The sequence below is a fragment of the Sturnus vulgaris genome, chromosome 8, assembly GCF_052056855.1.
Source record: "Sturnus vulgaris isolate bStuVul1 chromosome 8, bStuVul1.hap1, whole genome shotgun sequence".
Classification (NCBI taxonomy): Eukaryota; Metazoa; Chordata; class Aves; order Passeriformes; family Sturnidae; genus Sturnus; species Sturnus vulgaris.
Window position 1 is genome coordinate 8225489 of NC_142250.1, and position 22265 is coordinate 8247753.

The 22265-nt window shown below is 40.2% G+C and overlaps 1 protein-coding gene across 4 annotated transcripts in view; it reads left to right on the top strand.

Annotated features, from left to right (window-relative positions):
* JMJD1C (jumonji domain containing 1C) overlaps nt 1-22265 on the top strand; it is a 168044-nt gene that overhangs the window by 143676 nt on the left and 2103 nt on the right. For 3 of the 4 annotated variants that reach the window (XM_088168776.1, XM_088168778.1, XM_088168777.1), the window contains 14 exons: nt 2066-2267; nt 3965-4179; nt 5122-5274; nt 7791-7880; nt 9143-9270; nt 9452-9665; nt 11013-11227; nt 11504-11797; nt 12172-12340; nt 12751-12841; nt 12942-13072; nt 14158-14280; nt 15275-15414; nt 17641-17817. In XM_088168776.1, the coding sequence (XP_088024902.1) occupies nt 2066-2267; nt 3965-4179; nt 5122-5274; nt 7791-7880; nt 9143-9270; nt 9452-9665; nt 11013-11227; nt 11504-11797; nt 12172-12340; nt 12751-12841; nt 12942-13072; nt 14158-14280; nt 15275-15414; nt 17641-17817 (2342 nt within the window). The remainder of the gene's footprint in view (nt 1-2065; nt 2268-3964; nt 4180-5121; nt 5275-7790; nt 7881-9142; nt 9271-9451; nt 9666-11012; nt 11228-11503; nt 11798-12171; nt 12341-12750; nt 12842-12941; nt 13073-14157; nt 14281-15274; nt 15415-17640; nt 17818-22265) is intronic. The other variant, XM_014882317.2, reaches the window with a different exon arrangement.

The window sequence follows — 22265 nt, forward strand, 5'->3', positions numbered from 1 at the left end:
TAGTTCCTTGAGACCCTGATGCCACTCAGTTACGATTTGGTTAATGAAAGGTTTAAGGGAGAATAATTTCACGCTCCTAACTAGCATGTGTAGTGCATGGTGTTAACATCCCTCTTGTTCAAGGAATAAAAAAAATTTAGGGAAATACAACATACGGGATTTTATTTAAAAACTTGCCTTATTTTTTATCCCAATTTAGTCTCCTTTGTCTTTGGTCTGGTTAAGTATTAGAGAGTTTACCATTAAATTACTTCTTGTAAGACATTTTAAGTACAGGTGACAAGAAAATGAGCAATACTACCTGTAATTGCATTTTGTTGCTTTTCACTGTCTGGTGTATAAAGTTACTCTTCTCGTATCTGACAGTACTTGATCCCTGAACTGTACTGGGTGCTGAAAGTGTCATAGTCTGTCTGGAGTATTCTGGATATTTGGTCCAGTGGTAATATTATTACTTTTTCTTCTGTTCCCAGGTAAAGAAACAATCGAGGCTAACATGCCTTGATCTTATTTAGCTTAGAGTAAAATCTTCTTTAGCTTCCCTTCTTAAAGTATACTGTAAATACATACATTTAACTTGTTACATGTTTATGACCAACCTTTCTGTTGTTGCAAAAGTTTTTTTCATGGTAAATTTCTGCAAGAGAGCTGGTCAGAGGTTTTTCTTTCAAAAAGAACTTGCCACAAAGTTTTACACAAAATCGTAATTAACCTTGAGGAGCTTTCAAGAAAGATGATGTTCCCTTGGAATAGCTTCCTAGGTTCTCCATAGGTGGCTGAAGGTAACTAACTTTGCTTCAGGGTCTAGGGCTCAGTGGCAGTTTTGCAGCATGGATGATATGCGGATTCTGCCAGGGTGGAAGAGTGCTTTGTCCTGATGCCGTTTTGGAAAGCCCCCCAGGAGCTCGTGTGCTAGCCAGAGCCCTCAAGCTCCAGGCTGTGAGGCTCCCTCCTGCAAAGCAAGACATTTCACAGCTCTTGCCAGTGTTGGGGGTCTTCCAAGTGCCTACCCACAGTGTAGCAGCTCCCAGATGACACCCAGAATCTCTGCTTCCAAGGCAGGAAACATTGCTTTGGACTAGTAAACCTGTACTTAGGCCTTTTAAAGTTTTAATCAGTTACTGTCATGCCTTGGGTGAGTATGGAGTGTGATTTCTAGGCCAAGAATTGAGACATAGGTAGTCTGTCACTTACAAAGTTTGTACAAGTCATCTCTGGCAAAGTCCAAAGTTAGCACCCTGACCCTTTTATCATCCTACGTCAGATCCCTGTTTATAGGACATGAGCTTTCAAGAGTAGTGGGAGATGAAATGACAGATCATTCTCTCTGTCTGCAAATAAGAGTGGTGCCACTTTCAAGACTCCTTAAAATGAAAGCTTGGTTAAGTAACAACAGGGTTCAGTTTCAAAACCTGTATGTGAAAATTGCACTTACTACTCAATGGACTTGCTCCTCATCTTACTTGGTGTTAGATCTGCTGACTTCAGTATCGGAAATAGAATTATATTCTTTGGCCTTGCAAAGCCATCAGAACAGACGGAGTGTAAATGGATTCTGTGAATATAGCTGCTATTCTGTAGTCATAGCTGTAACTTAAAAAAAATAAGTTTTGAAGGAGCTGGAATTTGGTTTTAGGTTGGTTTTTAAAAACTCTGCTTTTATTCGTTAAGCTGTGGCCTTTTTTGTCTACGCCTTCACTCGAAACAGTTCAAACCTAACTTTCTTGCAGTATTACAGGTCTTTGCTTTTTTTTTTGTCAGAATGAGATTCTGATGATGGTTTTAGTAGAATATCTGGTGAATGATACGCCTGATATAAGGGAAAACGTAGTGTCTTGGTGGCTTAGCAGTTACTTAATTGTGCTCCTGCTCGTGTAAGTCTAATTGGTCCCTTTGCTTTTTTAAAACTTTGGTGCTGACAGGCAGGCAAGTGGAAATAAAAATGAAATATGTTATGCAGGTAACAAATGTACCAGGAAAAAAATGTTGACTGCTGACTATCTTGACTGTGATCTGTGAGGAAGCAGTGCCAGTACCTCATCTGAAACTCTCCTTACTTTTGCAGCTGGTATACCTCGCTCAGTGTTAAAAGATTGGCGCAAAGTAAAGAAGCTGAAGCAAACGGGAGAGTCCTTTTTGCAGGATGATTCTTGTTCTGAAATAGGACCAAATTTGCAAAAATGCAGAGAATGTAGGTTAATAAGAAGCAAGAAAGGAGAAGAACCAACTCATTCACCAGTATTTTGTAGGTTTTACTACTTTCGGCGGTAAGTATGCCTAGCTTCCTGGTAATGTGGTGCTTCAGCTTTTAAAAATAATATTGACAAAGGACTGACATACTTGAAAGCATGTCTGATTTTTTTCTAGCTCAGTCCACCCGATAAAAGAGCATCTATTTTAACAATATTTACATTTGCATTTCTTTCATGGATTGACTCTATTGCTGTTTAAAGCTTTATAGCAAAGACATCAGAACGACTGCCTGGTGTACCTTAGGCAAGCAGATAATACTGCACATCACCATTACACAGGTGTCTTAACATTTGAAGTGGGATTTTCAAAAGGCAAGCTTCAGTTTTTCAGGATAAATCATACGGTTGCAGAGTTGCGCTTATGTCAGTATATGGTGGGAATGTTCCACAGGGTTTTCTGAGGACAAGAGAGGAGTTGTGACCTTCTTTTTTGCAGTTAATGGCCCATCAAGGAAAACTCGGAAGGAAAAAATTTCCTGGGGTGCAGGAAGCACCAAGAAAGGGTAAAACAGCTTCAGTTTGTGTATGGATCGTGCTGTCAGTATTTATCCAACTTGTTATTGATAAGAAACTGTTTCCTGAATAGGGTTTAATTTTTTATAATGAATCTTCAGTTACAGGACTTGGTAGATCTATAGGAATCATTTCAAGGCTGGACTCTGAATACCTTCTCTGTAAGAATATTTGCTTCCACATTTGGCAGAGTTGGAATTTTGGTTGATTTTCTTCCCCCTATATAAAGGAGAGAACATAAAGGCTTGCCAGCACTTAAAAAAAACAGTATGGAATTGAAAAACTTGAATGTTTTGATTATATTTGGTAAATTTTAGAGCAGTTTAATTATTTTCATTGTGTTTAGATAGTAGGGCTTGAATTGCAAAAGTTTACACTTCTTTTGGAAATTGTTATTGTTTTGAAAGCTGAAAGTTGATAACTCCATCTTGTTCATTTGAATACATATCTAAACGTTCTTTTTGGTACTTCTGAATTCAGGACTCTTTCACTGGCATAAATTCCTTAACTGTTACATCTGTATACTGATTTATCCTGTTTCAGATAAGATGGAATGATTAATTGTTACCACTTAAAAATAGGCTAAGTATAGCCAGGGTTAGTGGAATGGCCCTGGGTAGAGTAACAGGAAAGCCTTTTACAGATCATAGTTTAGTGGATACAAAAATGTTAGCTTCTATTGGTGATTTGTTCTGCCTAGAAAAATTTAAATGTAGTGTTTGAGTTCATGTTTTCTCAATATGAGAGCCATAGGATACAAAAATCTATAAAATATAAGTCAGAGAGTGAATGACTGCTGTCACAGACATTCCAGAAATTGAAAGTGAGGAAGGAAAGTAGGTAGAACCAAACTTTGACCAAAATAAAAAAGGAAAAAAAAAAAAAATCCCCAAACATTTTCTGTCTGCAATTTTCAAGGAGTAATAAAGGCTAGAGAGAGAGGTAACAATGAGTGAATGGGATGCAAAAAAAGTTCCTAAAAGATTCGTCTTAGTTTTCATGCTTGCTTATTGATAATTTAAAAACTATGTTAATTAGCAGGATTTGTTTTAAAATTTTAAAATTAAAAAGCCATGTAGGTTGATGGTGAAAAGAAAACTTCTGTATAGTAAGATGTAAGCAACAAGGTAAAGTAGCAAGTAAATTGGAAGTCCCAGAGTATAATGATACATGCAGTCAAACTATGTTTTCATTTTTAGGTTGTCTTTTAGTAAGAACGGAGTGGTTAGGATAGATGGTTTCTCCTCTCCTGATCAGTATGATGATGAAGCACTGAGTTTATGGACACATGAAAACTATGAAGATGATGAACTGGACCTTGAAACTTCTAAATACATTCTAGATATCATAGGGGATAAATTTTGTCAGTTGGTAACATCTGAGAAAACAGCCATGTCCTGGGTGAAAAAAGACGGTAAGGAATCCTCAATGCTGTCACGTGTTTTGCAATTTTTCTTAGATGGCCATTGATTCCTTTTGTGTAGCTCTCTTCCCCTGGTTGTTGGATTTTTCTAGGCTGGTTGGTAAGAGGACATGCTGGGAAGGGTTCCTTTCCTCAGTGGGCCAGCCCAATCACCTTCCTGTGCTGGGTGGCTATGCTAGGCCATGGCCAGCCTCCTGTTGGGTTTGGAGTAGCCTCCATTCTCAGCTTGGCCTCCAGCTCTCCAGCCAGAGCAGCTGGCTCCCAGCCAAGGCCTGTGGCAAGCCAGGTACTGACTGCTGCCAAGAAATGGTGTGTTTCTGTTTTGTCTCCTTCCCAAAACAAAGGAGAAGAGTGGAACAGAGCAGAGCCTGTGCTAACACTGTTGTCTCCTCCCCACCAAAGCCACCGTCCGTCCTTCTGGCCCACAGCAGATGGTCACAGATGGTGGCTCTACTGGTTCCAGACTGTGTGAGGATGAAGTGGAGCAGAAAACGCATACTAGCTAGGTCTCCTGAACAGGCACCTGCCTCCCATCCTTTCAGGTTCAGCTGTCCAGCTCATTGGGTTGGCTGCCCTTTAGATAAAACATATCCTGTGGGCAGTCAGGTGAAAAACCCTCTTGAGTGCATGGGGTTAAAAGTCTGCTTAAAAAGTTCTTCGTTCTTGCAGCAATATCTTTCTGTATTACTTGAGTCTGTGTTTTCTGAATGCTTTATTTCTTTATAACATGTTGATAGTAGCACTGAAGAGGATGGTATGTAATGGACCTAAGGGGGTAGCTCTTGATGGCCTGTTCATGATGGATCACTTTGCTCCCCCAACACCCAGTTGTATCTGAGGGGAAACTTATGAATGCTTCATCTATAAAGACCACTAATTTTGTGCTTTGCATTTAAATTTCAGTCCTTTTATTCTGCCTATTTTGTATTTCAGCCAAAATTGCATGGAAGAGAGCAGTGAGAGGAGTCCGTGAGATGTGTGATGCATGTGAAGCCACATTATTTAACATTCATTGGGTCTGCCAAAAATGTGGATTTGTGGTCTGCCTAGATTGTTACAAAGCAAAGGAAAGGAAAAGTTCTAGAGGTCAGTTCTTTATGAACTAGAGTGTTGTATAGGCTATTTATTCTCATTTGTTGCAGAGCTGCTGATCCACTAGAACTGTCTTTTCTGTAAAGTGTTAAATTACTTCTTGTATGTATTGGTTTCTCTTAGATCTTTTTTGCCTCCTTTTTTGTCAGTAGATACAGAATCAGTCATTCAGAAAGCAACTGCTGTTGGGGTTATTTTAGCTCTTTTTCTGCATTTCAGTCTTTTTGGGTGGATTGTTGTGGATTGCTTGTGCCTTGCTCCTCAAGGTTAACTCTTGTTCTTTAGTTGTGAGGCTGGTGCTCAGTCACACCTCCCTGTTTATGGTAACTCATTGCTGTTAAGACTTCCCTTGATTTGAATGCTTTCTGCAGTCCTCCCTTTGGAAATGTCTTGTCATACTGAGGTAACATCCTCTTTTACAGTTGTATCATAAATAAAAGAGAGGGAGAAAAAATACTTGGCGTAGTATTTAAAATTAATATTAATGGGAGTTTCATAATCCATAAGCCTACACATGTGTGGTTTGTCCTGTGCTTTAATGGAAATTCTACTTTAGTCTGGAGAGAGGGAAGTATAACAGGACTGACTTGCAAATCTCTGATTTCTGGGTGACCCAGCTGGGTTGTAATTGAAAGGAGGAGTTACTTGGAGGATTGATTCGGGCTTGGAGCCCTCGGCTGTGACACTGGTGTGCAGGCTGCTTGGTGGAATGCATTGCCTTACCTGGGAGGCAGGCATTGTGCCCTGGCACAGTTCTGCAGTCAGATGCTGTGCCAGGAGCTGATTCAGGGATAATGCTGTTTTGAAAAGCAGTTCCATGTTTGTCATAGTCACATAATGTCACAGATGTGAAACATTAGTCAAATCAAGTTTAACTATTGGGTGTCAAAGCTTTGCCAAATGGAGAGTCTCTCCCATTTTGTCCCTGACTTGCAGTGACAGGCCTCCTACACTGAAGTTTTTAGGAAGCTAATGTCAGTACTTTCCGCACTGAGAACAGAAAGCATTGTTAATGCTTTAATGCTGGAGGCTGCTTCAGCAGCACTTCACTGGCTGAAGTCTGTGTGTGCGCATGTGTGTGCATCCATCTGACGTGGCTTGGGATATAATCCAAACATTATTTACGCTGGTGGGAACACACAGTCAGAGGTTTTTTTATAGTATGTGTTAACCAGCCAGGAAAGATTTAGTAAAATGTCTTAGAAGTTTGAACAAGCAGTGTAAAGAAAAGGAGGCTTCTCTTAATTTTTCTTACAAGGAGTACTTTCTCCTTTCTGTTGATTGCAATTCTATGTGTGAAAGCAGAAGTACGACAGCTTCCCTTGCTGTGGCTTAATTTCCGATGCTGGTAGGATGCATGTAAACTGTGTTGCTTCTTTGGCGCTCTCTTAAAAACATTCAGAACCATTCAGCCATCTCTATATAATAGGACTTTATATTACACCATTTTTTCTGGAATCAGTAGTAGAGCAGTTGACTACTTAGATGTTTTAGGTGCTGCAAAGACTACTGAGTAGCTTACAAATTTAGTATTTATCTGAAGGAACATTTGAAAACATCGTATACCCACTATAGTGTAAAAAAATGCTTTAAATGCGTTAAATGCTTTCTATGGTGTGTTCCTTAGTTTAAATTGCTGGAGTGAGCAGACTGATAAAAGGCTTGGAAAAAATGTCTTAAAATTAGCAGTTCAATGGATAGGACATAAGACTGGGGATTGAGAGAGAAATTGTGTTCTTTCTGCCCCAAAATCACATAACAGGCTGGTGACCAGTTGCTTGGCCAGACATTTTTTCTCTCGTTCTTCTTGTGTGTTTTCTTTACATGGCATATTTCGGGAGAGTCTTCCTTAAACTTTTTAGAAAGCCTCTCTCTCGTACCAGTTTGGCCCTCTCACTGGCACAAATGATTTTCAGCCAGTTTTAGGGTTTCATGGTTGCTTTAATGTGACATAAATCCGTGATGCAACTTCCCTTTCCTTTGTGCCACCAGTACCACTGGTGTAGCTGCGTTGTAAGCTGAATCAGAGAGATGCCTTGGTTAGAAGATCATCTTTTTGGCTTGTCTGGCGAACTTTTGTTGAAAACAGACCCTTCCAACTGAGTGTGGATTGTGTCAAATTAGGTGAGCCATACAATCACAGCCTAATTATGTCTCTTTTCCAGATTCATCAAGGGAGGCTCATGGTCTTAATAGCAACTGTAAAGAATTTCAGCCTATCATAAATTGGCAACTCACTAAATATGATAAAAGGAATACACTTTGAAATTTGGAGGTAATTGGCAAGGGCCTGTGTTACAGATACAAGTATTTCAGATTTCAGTATTGTTAAAATTCTTTTTGTTAATATGAAAAGTAGCTGTTGAAAGCAAGTCCTTGTTACACCAGATACCCAGACAGAAGGCCTGTATGTGCAGAGAAGTGTTTCTAACCAAAACCAGTCTGAAAGACCTTAGCTCTGTCTGTATGCAACATAAGGGAAGTAAAACATTGGCAGTACTATTTTGCAGATAAGGAGTTGTACGCCTGGATGAAGTGTGTGAAGGGACAGCCTCATGATCACAAGCACCTGATGCCAACACAGATTATTCCAGGCTCTGGTAAGACCATATGTGAACAAGCAGAAGCTGTTTTTTCCCAAGTCTTTCTCTGAAGCAAGGCCAGAGTTGTTTCTTGAAACTTCTCATTTTCCATTTAAAAACCTGGGAATTGGGTTAAATTGTTGCAAGAAGGCAAGTGGTTCTGGGCAGTTGCCAGCACTGGGCACAGATGATGATGAGAGTAAGAGGAGTGTGCTGACAGGTGTGTAAAGGGGTTTTGGGGACAGGCAGTGAAGAAATTGAGGGCCTTTTTTGTGATGGATTTTTTTTAGAGCAGAATAAAATAATCAGAACGTACTAAATAAATCTAATGTTAGCTGTTAAAATCTTTAAACAGTACTACTGAGGCAACGGATTTATGGGGATTTGTTTTTCACTATTGTCTATCCCATACCCAAAAACAAAAGAAGGGTTTTGGTTCAGATGATTGAGCAAAATGCAGTGAATGAGCTCATGATAATTGAAAAACTAAGCAGGAATCATAAACCCAGCTAGATTCAGAATTCTGCTTACAACCAAGTAAGTTCTCTGAAGTAGTGCTATTACGTGTGGTGTAGTGGTTCTTAGCATAAAATTTCTGTCAGCATTGATACAGACCAGAAAATAGAAAACCGAACTATGCCCTTAAATGTACTAAGTAAATTCCCAGGTTATTTTAAGCTGAAAATACAGAACCAATCTTCTATGGTTTGTTGCATGTTAGTTCAAGTAGAAATGAAGGTTGGGTAGATTTCATAACAAATTGTGACATTTCCCAGAACAGGTTCTAGATTGACACTGGTTTTAATTTTAAATTGTGAAAGTGAACCACTCATCTGGAAATAGCACAATGAAGTCTGCCTACTTAACCTCAGTTTTGTTATTCTGTGCATACCCATTACCAAATAGCCTTCATTTATATGCTTAGATACTGATTTTTTGGCAAGACATGGCTCACTTCTGTCTGTAGCTAATGGTTTTATTGAATGAATCAATGATATACCCATTGAACAATGAGAAGTAAATAATTAATAGCTTGTCTGATGTATTCCATGCAATGGGAATGCAGACTAAAGTTTACATTATTCAGAAGAGTAGTGTGCCATTATTCAGTTGAACGTCTCTCTGCACAAGCTTAAAGATAAACTGGACAGTCATGTTGGAGTAGTTTTGGGTGGTAAATTCGGCATTTTTAATAGTCTAAAAGATCATAGTGTATGTGTTGTAAAGAGGGTCACAGAGTGATTGACAGCTACTGATGTTTTTTTCTTAATTGTCTTTAGTTTTGACAGATCTTTTAGACGCTATGCACAATATTAGAGAAAAATTTGAAATTAAATCTCATTGTCAGTGTACCACCAAGCAGAACACACAAGCTGGCAAGCTCCCTGCAATGAATGGTGTGTCTCAGGTGAGTCTAAAGTGTGTGTATATATTGAATCTTGTTCAAGTGGTCTGATCACAGTAGATTTTTGTACTTAAATAGTATCAGTTAAATTTTAGTTTGTGTATGTGGGGGTTAAATGCTGGCCGTGTCTTTGAAATGCATTAAAGTGAAGCTATGTAGTTAAAAATAAATTTGTTCTTTACAGGTTTTGCAGAATGTCCTTAACCACAGTAATAAAATTTCTCTGTGTATGCCTGAGTCTCAACAGCAGAATACTCCTCAAAAGTCTGAGACAAATGGTAACACAAGTCCCAGAAGTGATGTGAGCACAGACAGCAAATTAACACCGCCTGAATCACAGTCTCCACTGCATTGGTTGGCTGATCTTGCAGAGCAAAAAGCCAGAGAAGAGAAAAAAGGTATATGTTTGAAATTGTCCTATCATGTCTGTGGCTTTGGGGGCACTACTGGTATGTTGCAGGTGACACTAAGCTGGGAGTGTGTGTCAATCTGTTGGAAGGTAGGAGGTCTGTACAAAGAGAACTGGAAGTGTTATATGGATGAGCGGAGTCCAGTAAGATGAACTTTAACAAATCCAAGTGCTGGGTCCTGCATTTTGGCCACAATAACCCCATGCAATGCTATAGGCTGGGGACAGTGTGACTGCACAGGGGAAAGGGACCTGAGGTAGTGGTCAACAGCTGAAAATGAGCCAGCAGTGTGCCCAGGCGGCCAAGAAGGCCAATGGCACCTGGCCTATATCAGGAATAGTGTGGCCAGCAGGACCAGGGAGGTCATTCTTCCCCTGTACTTGGCACTGGTGAGGCTGCACCTTGAGTACTGTATTCAGTTTTGGGCCCCTCAGTTTAGGAAGGACGTTGAGATGCTTGAACGTGTCCAAAGGAGGGCAAAGAGGCTGGTGAGGGGCTTGGAACACAAGCCTTATGAGGAATGGCTGAGGGAGCTGGGTTTTTTAGCCTGGAGAAAAGGAGACTCAGAGGTGACCTTACCACTCTGTACAACTTCCTGAAAGGTGGTTGTAGTCCAGTGGGGATTGGTCTCTTTTTCCATGCAAAAACTGACAGAATGAGAGGACACAGTCTTAAGCTGCACCAAGGGAAATTTAGCTTGGATGTTAGGAATTTTTTTTTACTGAAAGAGTGATAAAGTACTGGCATTGTCTGCCCAGGGAGGTGGTGGAGTCACCATCCTTGGATGTGTTGAAAAAAAGATTGGATGTGGCACTCAGTGCTGTGGTTTAGTTGGGGTGGTGTTAGGGCATGGGTTGGACTTGATCTTAAAGGTCTCTTCCAAGCTAGTGATTCCGTGTGATTCTGTAATTGAATTAATAAGAAAAAAGTAACGCCATTTGCTGGTCACAAAAAAAAAAGATAGTGTTCTTTTCTCTACTGATTCCAACCTTGAAACTGCAATGCCTTTCCTGGTAGCATCAGAATTCGTCACCAGAAGATCCACAGGTGGAATGTATGTGTGCTGTGGAAGTATTTCCAGCTACAGCATATCTCACTCAGTACAGGTACTCGCTGAGCTGCATGTGTTAGATGCTGAGGAAGGCCTTTGCTTGGTCACATGGTTTGACTGTATTTTGAAGGATGTAGTTCATCCTCTGGTGTGTTTCCGGGTGAGTAAAGCACTAGTGCTGCACAGTCTGTTACCACCACTAGGAAATGCAGGATACTGGTGCTGTTCCTATGTGTGCACCATGATACAACAGTGTAAACTTGAAATTACTATTTTTGTTCTAGAGAACAAAGAATGTACTTCTGGAAAACATTCAAAGGAAGGAAAGGACCAGGATAATTTGGAGTCCCCAAACTGTAAAAGTTCCCCTCCTGCATCCCAGAACAGCGAGCAGGGCTCAACCTTACGAGATCTGTTAACTACAACAGCAGGCAAACTGCGTCTGGGTTCTACAGATGCTGGCATTGCTTTTGCTCCGGTTTACTCTACAGGAACAACAGTAAGTGTTTACAAGATGCACAGTTTTGGTTTTTTTTTTTCTTAGAATTTGAAAACCTCTATCAATCTGTTCTGGCACGTTACAGTTAGACCAGTCTGATAGGTGTATTGCTTTAAATACTTATTCATAATTAAAACTTCAAGTGTGCACACATATTAACATTTTGTTTTTATATATGATGATAACTGATACAACATCAGAAATGTTATTCTTGTTCAAAAGGAATTGCATTAAGTTGCTTTTACATTGTTTAAGCATGCATTTCTTTTCTAACAGAGTGGCAAGAGTGGAAGGACTATGCCAAACATTCTTGATGACATAATTGCTTCAGTAGTAGAAAACAAGATTCCACCAAATAGAGCGCCAAAGATAAATGTAAAATCTGAAATAAAAGATGAGCCAAAGGATGATAAGAAATGTATTCAGGATGACTGCAGTAAACGGTACAGTGATATCCAGTATTCATGGATCTGTGATAAGCATGTTCTGTGGCTCAGAGACCATAAAAACAGCAATAACTGGAAGCTCTTCAAAGAGTGCTGGAAACAAGGAAGAGTAAGTGTTGAGCAGGTCGGTTGGTTAAGTGACATTAACATGAGCTGTGGGGAGTTGTGTATTAAAGGACAGAAATGCTTAACTCCATGTTTGAAACTGAGGGCAAAAAACGGTTGTCAGGTATAGCCCACAGATGAACGTTGTGTAGTTAAACTTGAGTTAACCAGTAATAATAAATAGGACGTTTCTGTTGTGGAATTTCAGATTCCAAAAAGAGGTGACACCTTTCGATATGGGTGCTGCTGGAGGAAGTGTTAACAGCTCAGTAAGGCCACGGTCTTTCATGTGTGTTCCAGACACATTGGTATTCCAGTTCAGTTAAAGAATTTGTGTACTTGCAGAAGGATAAGTACTGATTTTTAAAAAATATTTTGTTTTACTCTTTACAGCCTGTTTTGGTGTCTGGTATGCATAAGAAAATGAACTTCAGCCTGTGGAAAGCTGAGTCAATCAGTCTGGATTTTGGAAACCAGCAAGCTGATATCTTGAATTGCAAAGACAGTATTATTTCCAACACCAATGTCAAGGAGTTCTGGGATGGTTTTGAAGATGTTTCAAGTATGTTCCTTAAAATGTATTATGATACTGATTCTGAACATGATCAGTGTTAGAAACTGCAGTTAAAAACTATCATTATGGCTCTTGAGGCTTTGAAGAAACTTTAAAAAAAAAGCTCTAGGTAATCTGTTTCCAGAGAACGTGGTGGAAACTTGCATTTTGTATCTCTGCAGAATTGAGGATGTTCTATTATACTGGCGAGGTCTGATTTAAGAAACCAGACAGAAGTCCTTCTTTATTAACTAGCTTAGTTTGATTTGTATCATTCTTGAGTCTTGAAATAAATTACCTCCTGTTTATGCATGAAATTTCGATTCTTGGCAGGTCTAGAGTTAATGTTTATATTTTAGTTGGATAAAGTAAAAAGCCTACAGTATATTAGTTTTTAGTTATTTTTATGTTACTTACAGAACGGCAGAAAGTAAAAAATGGAGAAACAGCTCTACTAAAACTGAAAGACTGGCCTTCTGGTGAAGATTTCAAGACCATGATGCCAGCAAGGTATTTTGAGTTTAATATTACATGTTCTTAAGTCAATCTTAATATTATTCTATTTAATAGTTAAAAACAAATTCAATTCTTTTTTTCTTTTTTCCTCCAGATATGAGGACTTATTAAAAAGTTTACCCTTACCTGAATATTGTAGTCCAGAAGGAAAACTAAACTTGGCTTCTCATCTACCAGGATTTTTTGTCCGCCCCGATTTGGGACCCAGACTATGCAGTGCATATGGTAAGTTTGCCCTACAAGTGCAGCAGGTACCACTTCCCTTAAACTTGTAGAATATCACACATTACAATGGTTGATACAAAGCTGGGCTTTCTTGAAGGATAATTGTTCACTGAATCTAGGGGAAATACTGACTGACTTGGCTTTCATCTGGGCCATGACAGTCTGTTTGCTTCTCCATTTCTTTCCATCTTTTCTTATGCTGTTACAGTATTCTGAAGCATATAAATCGCTACCTGCTGTATAAATGGACAGCAATAGAACTGTCTCTAGTGATGCTATGTGGCAAAATACTTCATGAAATACCATTGTGTTCATAATTCTGGTCATAAATTATTCTTGCCGTATTTATCATAATTTATTTTGTGTGCTGTAAACTCAAAAGCCTGTTTAGAAAGGTTGATTTCCTCAGACACTTTGTGTGCTCCTTCTTTTGCAAAGAATTTTGTTCAATTCTCTCTTACAAATTACTGTAATAGGACAGGAAATGAGTAGTAATTTGTGACACAATGGCTTTGAATTTAAAAGTTCTCCAAATATCCTGTGAAAGAAGCATATTAACAATAGTGATAATGGCATGGGTCTGAGAACTGTGTCATTAATGCCACTCAGAGGTAATACTGGTTGACATGTGTTCCAAAATGTCCATTTGACTTAAGAATGTTCATTTCCACTTCTTAAAACTAAAATTAATTTTCTTCTTTGGGTGTTACTTTGATTAAGAAAACTCTTACAGCCAGACATAAAAGTGACAGATTTGATAACCTTGTGTACTCATTGTACCTGTATTCTGCCCTGAACAACCTGAAGGGTTGAAGAGGAATGGAACATAGTGGTCAGGACGTGTCTCTGACTGTTCTTCTGAAATTTTTTGTTCTGACACAAATGCTGTGTCGGGACAGGTACCTGGGCTAAGAGAGAATCTCAAGGACTGTTAAAAAGTAGTTTTCTGTTTAGCAGGTAAACCAAAAACATGTTTTTGTCTATGTCAGTGATGTCAATTATACTTCAGAAATTTCTTCTCCATTGTTGCACTTCTGATTTGAATATGCAATACAAACAGATCTTAATTTTATCCTGTAACATAGGTGTGGCTGCTACGAAAGACCATGACATAGGAACTACAAATCTCCATGTTGAAGTTTCTGATGTTGTGAACATCCTTGTTTATGTTGGCATAGCCAAAGGAAATGGAGTACTTTCCAAGTCAGGTAATGTGAAACTCACTCTCTGGAAGAGGTGTAGATGGACTGAATGTTCTGCCCTTCTAAAATTGACACTGTTCGTCAGAAGGCAATGAAATAGATCCATAAGAACTTGCTGGGAGATTCTTTGTTTCAGGGGTTTGCACACACATTAGTTCTATATAAAATACACTGCAGTTCAGGAATTATGAAACGGTATTTCAAACTCTTTCCACTTTTTTTACCATTATGTATAATTGATGCACCATTCCTGTGCTGGGACTGGCATAGCTAATGGAAGTGCAGGGTTAAGGATTTTTCTCTGTAAGCTGTGTTGGTTCTAACAATTATGTCAGGGTGATGTATTTGCCAAACCTTCTGTTTTATGTAGCTTCTTCTGGATGCATTGTGCTTACTCTGAATTTGGGTTGTAATGTAATTTTTCAACACTGGAGAGCTTAAATTGGTGTATGTTAGTCATATCTATGAGGTTTATTGTTTATGTGAAACAGTCTTTAAATCAATGAAAGAATTTCTCTAATCAGCAAATGTAGATTTTGGGTGTGACTCATAGAGCTGCAGTAAGGTTTGTCTTTCATTTGCTTTGTTTTCACTTGTATGTGCACTGAGCTAATAGCAGCCAACTTGAACATCCTGGGAGAGCTCTGACTGCAACAACAGCTAAACACTGCTTGTGCTGACTGCAGGAAAACACCTTTTTCATATTTTCATTTTTTGGTACTAGCCCCATTTGTTTTTTTTCAGCTAGGAGATTGTGTTCTGTTGAATTCAGGAAATGTGAAAAAGTTAAATGTAAAAATTAAACGTATTTTTAAGGTATCCACAGCATTCATGTTCTAGTAACGAGTTAAAAACACTGAACAGAAAGATCACCCAGTGGCTTCTGTTGCATTCAGCAAACTTCTATCTGCTCAATCTCACAAAAGAAATTTGAAAGGAAGGTATTTAGTTTCAACAGTTTTTCTCCTCACAATTAAAGAATATTTTTGTTGAACCCTAGGAGTTTTGAAGAAGTTGGAAGAGGAAGACTTGGATGACCTTTTAAGGAAGCGGTTGAAAGATTCAAGTGAATTACCTGGTGCTTTATGGCACATTTATGCTGGCAAAGATTCTGACAAGATAAGAGAGTTTCTGCAAAAGGTTAGATTTATTACACGTAATTTATAAAGATAGCCTAAGTAATTGGTAAATCAAAGGGAGCTGGCAAAAACCACAAACCCCACCTTGATGTTAGAGAAGGGAGGAAGGCAAAATTATTTCCTTTATAGGACATAAAATAAATTATGCTTGACCTGCTGCACTACCAACAAGTAAAATGTGTAACACATATATTCACTTCGTAAGAGTGACAGGTGGCCTGTAACTGAAGGCTCGGGAGGGCATGGAGATTTACTCTTTGCCTGCTCTAATACAAAAGATAATTTGTGGGATGATGTTTTTCTGTCACTGATCCATTATTATATTATTGCTGCTGAATTTTTGGTGAATTTTCCCATGCCAAATCCTGTGACTTCACCACCCAGTGACCACCAATCTTTCCCAGGACTCTGTCACATCAGTGAGTGCAAGGAATGTGGCTGGGCTCTTGATGAAGGTGGAAGCAGTGGGATAACGTCCCCAAGGGCATCAAACTTGCCTGACCACGTTGCAGATCATCCTTCCAGCAGCATGTGATGACTAAATTAGAACCACATCAGAACCTTTCAAGTTGTTACCTAGGATGAATATCCGTCAATGCATTAAATGTAGGGGTACATCTTGGAAGCAGTTTTCTGTGCTCTGTCCTTAGCACATTTGTGTCTTCTGGAGGGTGGCCTTGATAGATTACACAGAAATGCCAAAGTATCACTGAAGTGATTGCTTGAGGAGCTGTCTTTACTGTCTTCTGTGAGGAGAGATCAGATTGGTTTTAACTGGCTGCAGCAAAGGGGTGCATAAACAAGCTTGAGGCTCAAGGGCTCTGTGTGAGCAGGGAAAACCTAAGAAATTTAGCAGTGAAGATTCCCGTTAACAAAAAAAGTGTTTCTGTACCAGGGCAGCTGCCCTCCAGCGATTCAAACATCTGCTCTTTGGCAGGCTGAACTGTGGGGAAAAATGAGCACTGGTAAGTAATACAAAGCTAATTCCAGGAGATTATGAATTATACAGCAAGACTTTTTTGTTCATTCAAAAAGTAGATGTTCGTAAGTTAGATGGTGGCTTTTCAGCTCAAAAGAGTTGTGAATTCAAAGGAATAGGTGGACGTGTAGGGGAGTATTCAGCATTTCCTCTTTTAGAGCACTTGTGCAACTATTGTGAATAGCTGTGAAGCTATTTGAGCAGCAGGTTTAAAACAGAAGCATTTAGGATGTGTAAAGAAGTTTATCATTTGCTACCACAGTTTGCCCTGGTATCCCAAATGAGTTGGGTACCCCCATGTGTTTTAGGTGTTGGTATTTGGGAAACACTGAATTGGAGATTAATTGATGAGTAAGCACCGGGACCGCTTTGCTGCTGATGAGATACATAAAATCTTGGTATCTTGTTAGAAGGGTGATAATATTCAAGGAGAGTTTCAAGCTCTGCATCACGATTATATTTGTTTAATAAAAACAAAAAACTATGTTTTTAATGAGATACTTGTTTCATGATTCATGACAGGTGGATTAGGTCTGTGTTCTTTATATGTAATGACTTTTTTTCTTTTAGTGACTAGGATTGACTTAATAGCATTTGATTAAGAGTGATATTTGTTCCTCTGTGGCTCACTTGATGAGAAATGGTCGCACAATTCCATTTACGGATGTCAGGAAGTATTTTTATGTGTTCATCATCTTTTTTCTGAGTACCTTCATAGGCTGGTAGGAAAGCAGCTTCTTATCCCAGTGTGGTTGAGGTTGGAAGGGGCCCCTTGAGGTCCCTCTGTCCAGCCCTGTGCTCAAGCAGAGTCACCTGGAACAGGCGTCCCAGGACTACAACTCTTGGCTTTATTGGCTGCTTCTCCTGAGCTAAGGTAGTGATGTTGCTTGTCTCTGACAAAACTGAAGAAGGTTGTAAGACTGAGGAATTGACAGCATAGGAACTCCTGAGCTCAGATTTTATTTTCTGGATGAAAGAAATCACATGTAGAGCATGTTGCTTATTAATAAATTACTGTGCTAAATTCTTTAAAGATCTGCATTTTGGAGTGGTAGTGGAGTGGGAGATGTCTTCAGATCAGTGAGATTTCCCAGATCCTTCAGGGTTGTTTTGAATCCCTAGGTAGAGTTCTTGCTTGGGTATTGGGAACTGAGTGACGTAGCTTGGTGAGGTGGGTATACATAAAATTTATCAGCAAAAGGTTCCATTCTTTTGGTAATGATTTGGGATCTTTTCTGTACTTAACAGATAGCAAAGGAGCAAGGCCTAGAAGTTTTACCAGAGCAGGATCCAATCCGTGATCAGAGTTGGTATGTGAACAAAAAACTTCGCCAAAGACTTCTTGAAGAATATGGAGTAAAAACCTGCACAGTTATTCAGTTCCTTGGTGATGCTATTATTCTACCAGCAGGAGCACTTCATCAGGTAATGTACCTTAGGTTAAAGACATACCAGGACATTTGCTGTAAAATAACTTTTTTCCAAAGACATGGATACAGCTGTGCTGAATTGCATCTTATTTTTTTGTTAGGATGTAGAAATGTAAAATAAGGTATATCTGCTGGTGTAGCTTAGCAAATTGAACGTACAGCAAAATGAATGCCTTAAGTATAAGTTCCTTTTTTGCTTTACAATTACAAATGACACCATTCTTAACCATTGTTTTCCACTTTTCGTTTCCGTAGCTAATTTCTAAACAAACTGAGTCTAGTTATAGCAGAGTCAGGTTAGTAATTTTTTTCTTCTAAGCCAGAAGTTAACCTAATCAAGGAGGGGCAGAAAGAGCAACTTGAGCAGGTTAAAACACCTGGATGCCAGGTGTCATTGTTTTTGTCTTTAGTTGTAAGAGGATTGTAGTGGGTGATGTCGTGTGTCTGTAACAGATACTTGGTTATTTTCCCATGCCACATCTAAGTTCCTTTTAACACAGAAGGTACATCAATCACAGTCGTCATTGTCTCTTCAGCAGCTTTTCTTACTATGAGAATGATACCACTCTTTGCAGCAGCTCAGCTGGTTTAATCTGTAGTTGGGTAAGAAAAGTACTGCCAGTGGGGCAGACCTGGAGAAACAGGATGAATTTGTGTTAGCCTCGGTTGCCCCTGGCACAAAAGGGTTTGTTACTGCCTTTAGGCCTTTTTTTTCCTCACAATCTTTAAACTGCTGCTCCTTGGTGAAAAGAGGAAGAAAGCTCAATTGTTTAGATGAGATTTTTGGGCCATTCTAGATTTATTTCTTTCCTGCTCCAGCAGGAAATGAAGCCCGCTGGTTTGCTGTCTTGCCAGCTGTCAAGCATCACTAATGAGGGCACTGACTGTCAAGGAATGAGGAGCATCCCCACCCTGTAGTTGGTTGTAAACCATCCTGATGTTGAAGATGTATCGTTGATCTCCATGTGGGTTCAAGTGAGGCCAAGCCTTTCTAAAGAAGGTGTTGTTTGGTTTCCAATTTGCAGATCAGCTTCCAGCTGTGGCAGAGAGGAAGCAATGGCTCACCATGTCCCTGTGGCCAGGGCAGTGGGGTTTTCTCTGTTGAAGACTGATGGAGGTGTAGTGATGGCAGGGGTTATGTCCCTGCTCGGTCTCTAGTTGTGTCTGTTGGGTGGAACATTGAAAACAACTGGTACCTTACTCGGACTAGGCTCCTCCTCATCCCACTGAGTTTCTGGGTGGGTTTGACATGGTAGTACATAGCTCTGGATGGTCGATGTGGATTTGTTTTCTGGCACAGGAAAGAAGAAACCCAGACAGCCCCAAAGAAACCTTGATGACCCAAATCTAGGAGGGGTGTAGGTTGTCTTCTCCTGTACAATGACTCAGGGCCTGATGTTGTTTCACAAATGTGGAGCAACATCTGACATTGCTGCTGTTCTTGGCTCCTGTTAGGTTAAAGAAGTTGGCACTCCTAGAGTTATGTACTGCATCCTCCAGCAGCCTTACTCTGATCTCATGAAACAGGAGAGATATATCCCAAATAGAAGAGTGGAAAGGGAACCGAAGGGAAATGTACTGGGAAATCTGTTCTGTATAGCATGTGCCATTATATAAAGGCATATAGAATATAAAACATGAAGCAGTAGGACTGTTCCAGGCTTCCCTGTATTTTATATGTTTAAGGGCCAAAACCAAGACCACTCTTATCTTGATTTCCTTGGCTTTAAACTGCAGGTTGTGTTTGAAGTGGTAGTGTTCTAGCTTCTGGCATCAATGAGTTTATAACATGGTGTTTTTAAACCTTAGTGGGTGAAGCTGAGAACCTTTTCATCTTCAGTAAGAAGTTCCTGTGAATCTGCCACGTAGGAGGAAATAAAAGCATCATGTTCTTTCATGTATGTGCATAGCACACTCTCTGTAGAGATGTGTAAATACTGACCTTAGGGATCAGCACCAGAGATATACACTTCAGAGATATAAAGCACATTTAAAAACTGAAAAATAAGTCTGCACAAGAATGCATACCATGTTAAGTTTACACATTCTGTTTCAGATTTACACGCAGTTTTAATTAAGAAAACTGGTTAAGAGTTGATGCTAAATTTGGTGGTAAATTAACATTTTTATTTGCTCACGAGTGGTGTTATGGAGCAGAAGTCAGACTGAGGGCTGGAGCTAGGGAGCCTGGCTGCCTGTGGTCACTGTGTAAATGTAGTTGTGACACTTCCATTCTGGAGCCAATTATAATTGTTGGCACACTGCTGCTTCTGACTGCTGGTCTAGAATTTACTGCCGTAACATGGAGGAAGTTGTGCGTATTTCTTCTGGATATTGTTTTCCCACCCCTCACCCCCCTTCTCTCCTCCCCAGGTTCTATGGATTCATGTCCGGCTTTTAAAGTGAGTTATTCTTAACATTTTCTGGCAACATATAGCATTCCTCTTGCTTCCTAGCATTCTCCCCCTCCCTGTGTACTTGCAGACAGCAGTCACGTCTTTCTTGTGGTGACTGCAGCAGGCAAAGTCAGACTGTTCCCGGGTGGGTTGAGAGGGACAGCCTCTCCTGTGAGCTGTGATGGGCAGGGCAGCCTTGTCAGTTCATCTTGTAGAGGGAATTGCTCTCTTGAGAGAAGAATTGAGAAATAGATACAGTGTTGGACTGGTTACCTCTGCAGATGCTTCCCTGAATCTTCTGTGAGGGGTATCTCTTTCCTTCTTGGCTGTACAGGTTGGGAGCTCAGCAGTGTCCTGTCTTGCTAATAGTTTGGCCTTGTTCCCTCTGTGGCACTTGTGAGAGGGAGCCCATGAGCTGTCCTTGGAACCTCCCCAGCTAAAAAAGGGTGTTGATAATGTTCTTTTGGAAGATTCACTCTTTCTGCTGCTCCACTGTGGGTTATGCTGTATCATAGACATCTCTAGGGATGGCTTCCCCGGATTTAACTTGATGGCTCCAAATTGGTAAAATACTTAAACTAAAAATAAAAAGCTAGAAATACTGGAGTCAGTAATTGAAATGTAGTGTCCAAGCACCCTGCAAAACTTGTTCATAGTGGAGCAAGTTATTATAATGTTTTTTATTATAGAGGCATTATCTTGATTTAACAGCAGGATTATATATTGTAAAATAACATGCTTGGAGGTAATGTGACATCCTGGCAATGTTCCAACAAGGATTGTAGGATAAAGGTCTGAGTGTTGCATATGCTAAGCTCTCGGAGTTCAGCCTTGCAGGAAGTGGCTAATCCTGCAGCCATCAGGATGGATGGGTGGCCCTTTCTTCCCTGGTCACTCACCTTTCTATGTCCCAGCCCAAGTCTGAGGTTTTTCCAGCACTGCAGCTGCCTCCCAGGCCCTGCTGGAAAACGTCTGCTCTGTGTGGGCTGGGCTGTTCTCAGTTCAGCTGGAAGTGGCACAGGTGTGGGAGTGCTGCACTCCTTGCCCCACAGACCTCAGGGGAATTGTTGCTAAACGTTTTTATGTGTGTGTCACTGGATCAGCTTGTGTTATAAATATTACATTTATATATAAATGACAGCCTGGGGGCTGTCAGTGGGGCATGCTGAGTACCAGACCAGCCAGGCAAAATCTGTCCCCGCAAACTTTCATACAGGTAAGATAGGCCCTGTAAGGGAGGGAGAAGAAGGCTTAAGGCACAGCTGAATTAAAGTTCTGAGGGAATCAAATGTTTCCTATTCTGCCATGGAGGGATAGGGAGTCAGTAAAACCTTATCTTAGTGTGGAGAAAGTGAATGAGTGGTGTGGGATTTGCATGGGCTGGCAATAAAACCAAGGGCAGGTAAAGACTTGAAAGAGGTGGGAAGGCAGGGTGCTGGAGCTGCCAGCAGCAACAATGCAGAGGCACCTCACCCCAAGCTCTAGGAAATTCTGAGTGCTGGTGGGAGCCTCATGGTGGTACTTCTGCAGCTGCTGCCTCACTCCAGGTTTTCTGCTGTTTGCAGATTTTGTGGCATCAACAAACCCTCCTCATGTCCAGAATTACTTCTGTTTTGATTAATTCTCTGGAGAGACCAGCACTGCTGCTGCTGAGCCATCAAAAGCCTTGTGTGCAGCATGACTGCTGAGCTGGGGGGTTACCTGCTGGGATTTCAGCTGTAAGGGGCGAGCTGCTTTGTAAAATCAGACTTGGGCAGGAGTTTGGAAGAAGAAAGTAGTTTTTAAATTAAGTCCTGTTCTTCAGCTGTGTAGACCCCAGTGGTTTAATTCAATGTCAAGTACCATAATGGAAATTTTAGAGTATTCATTTAGAAAATCTAGATTCTGCTAGCTTTCACTTGAATATATGCGGATCTCTGTCAGTCTTGAGCAGGGTGGGATGGGTGTTTCATGGCTGAGGGTCTGCCTCCCCACCCTCAGGCTTTGGGAATTCGAATTGATGTTACACAGCTGTGAGGAGCTGTTGGCGTTTGGGGAAAAGACAGTT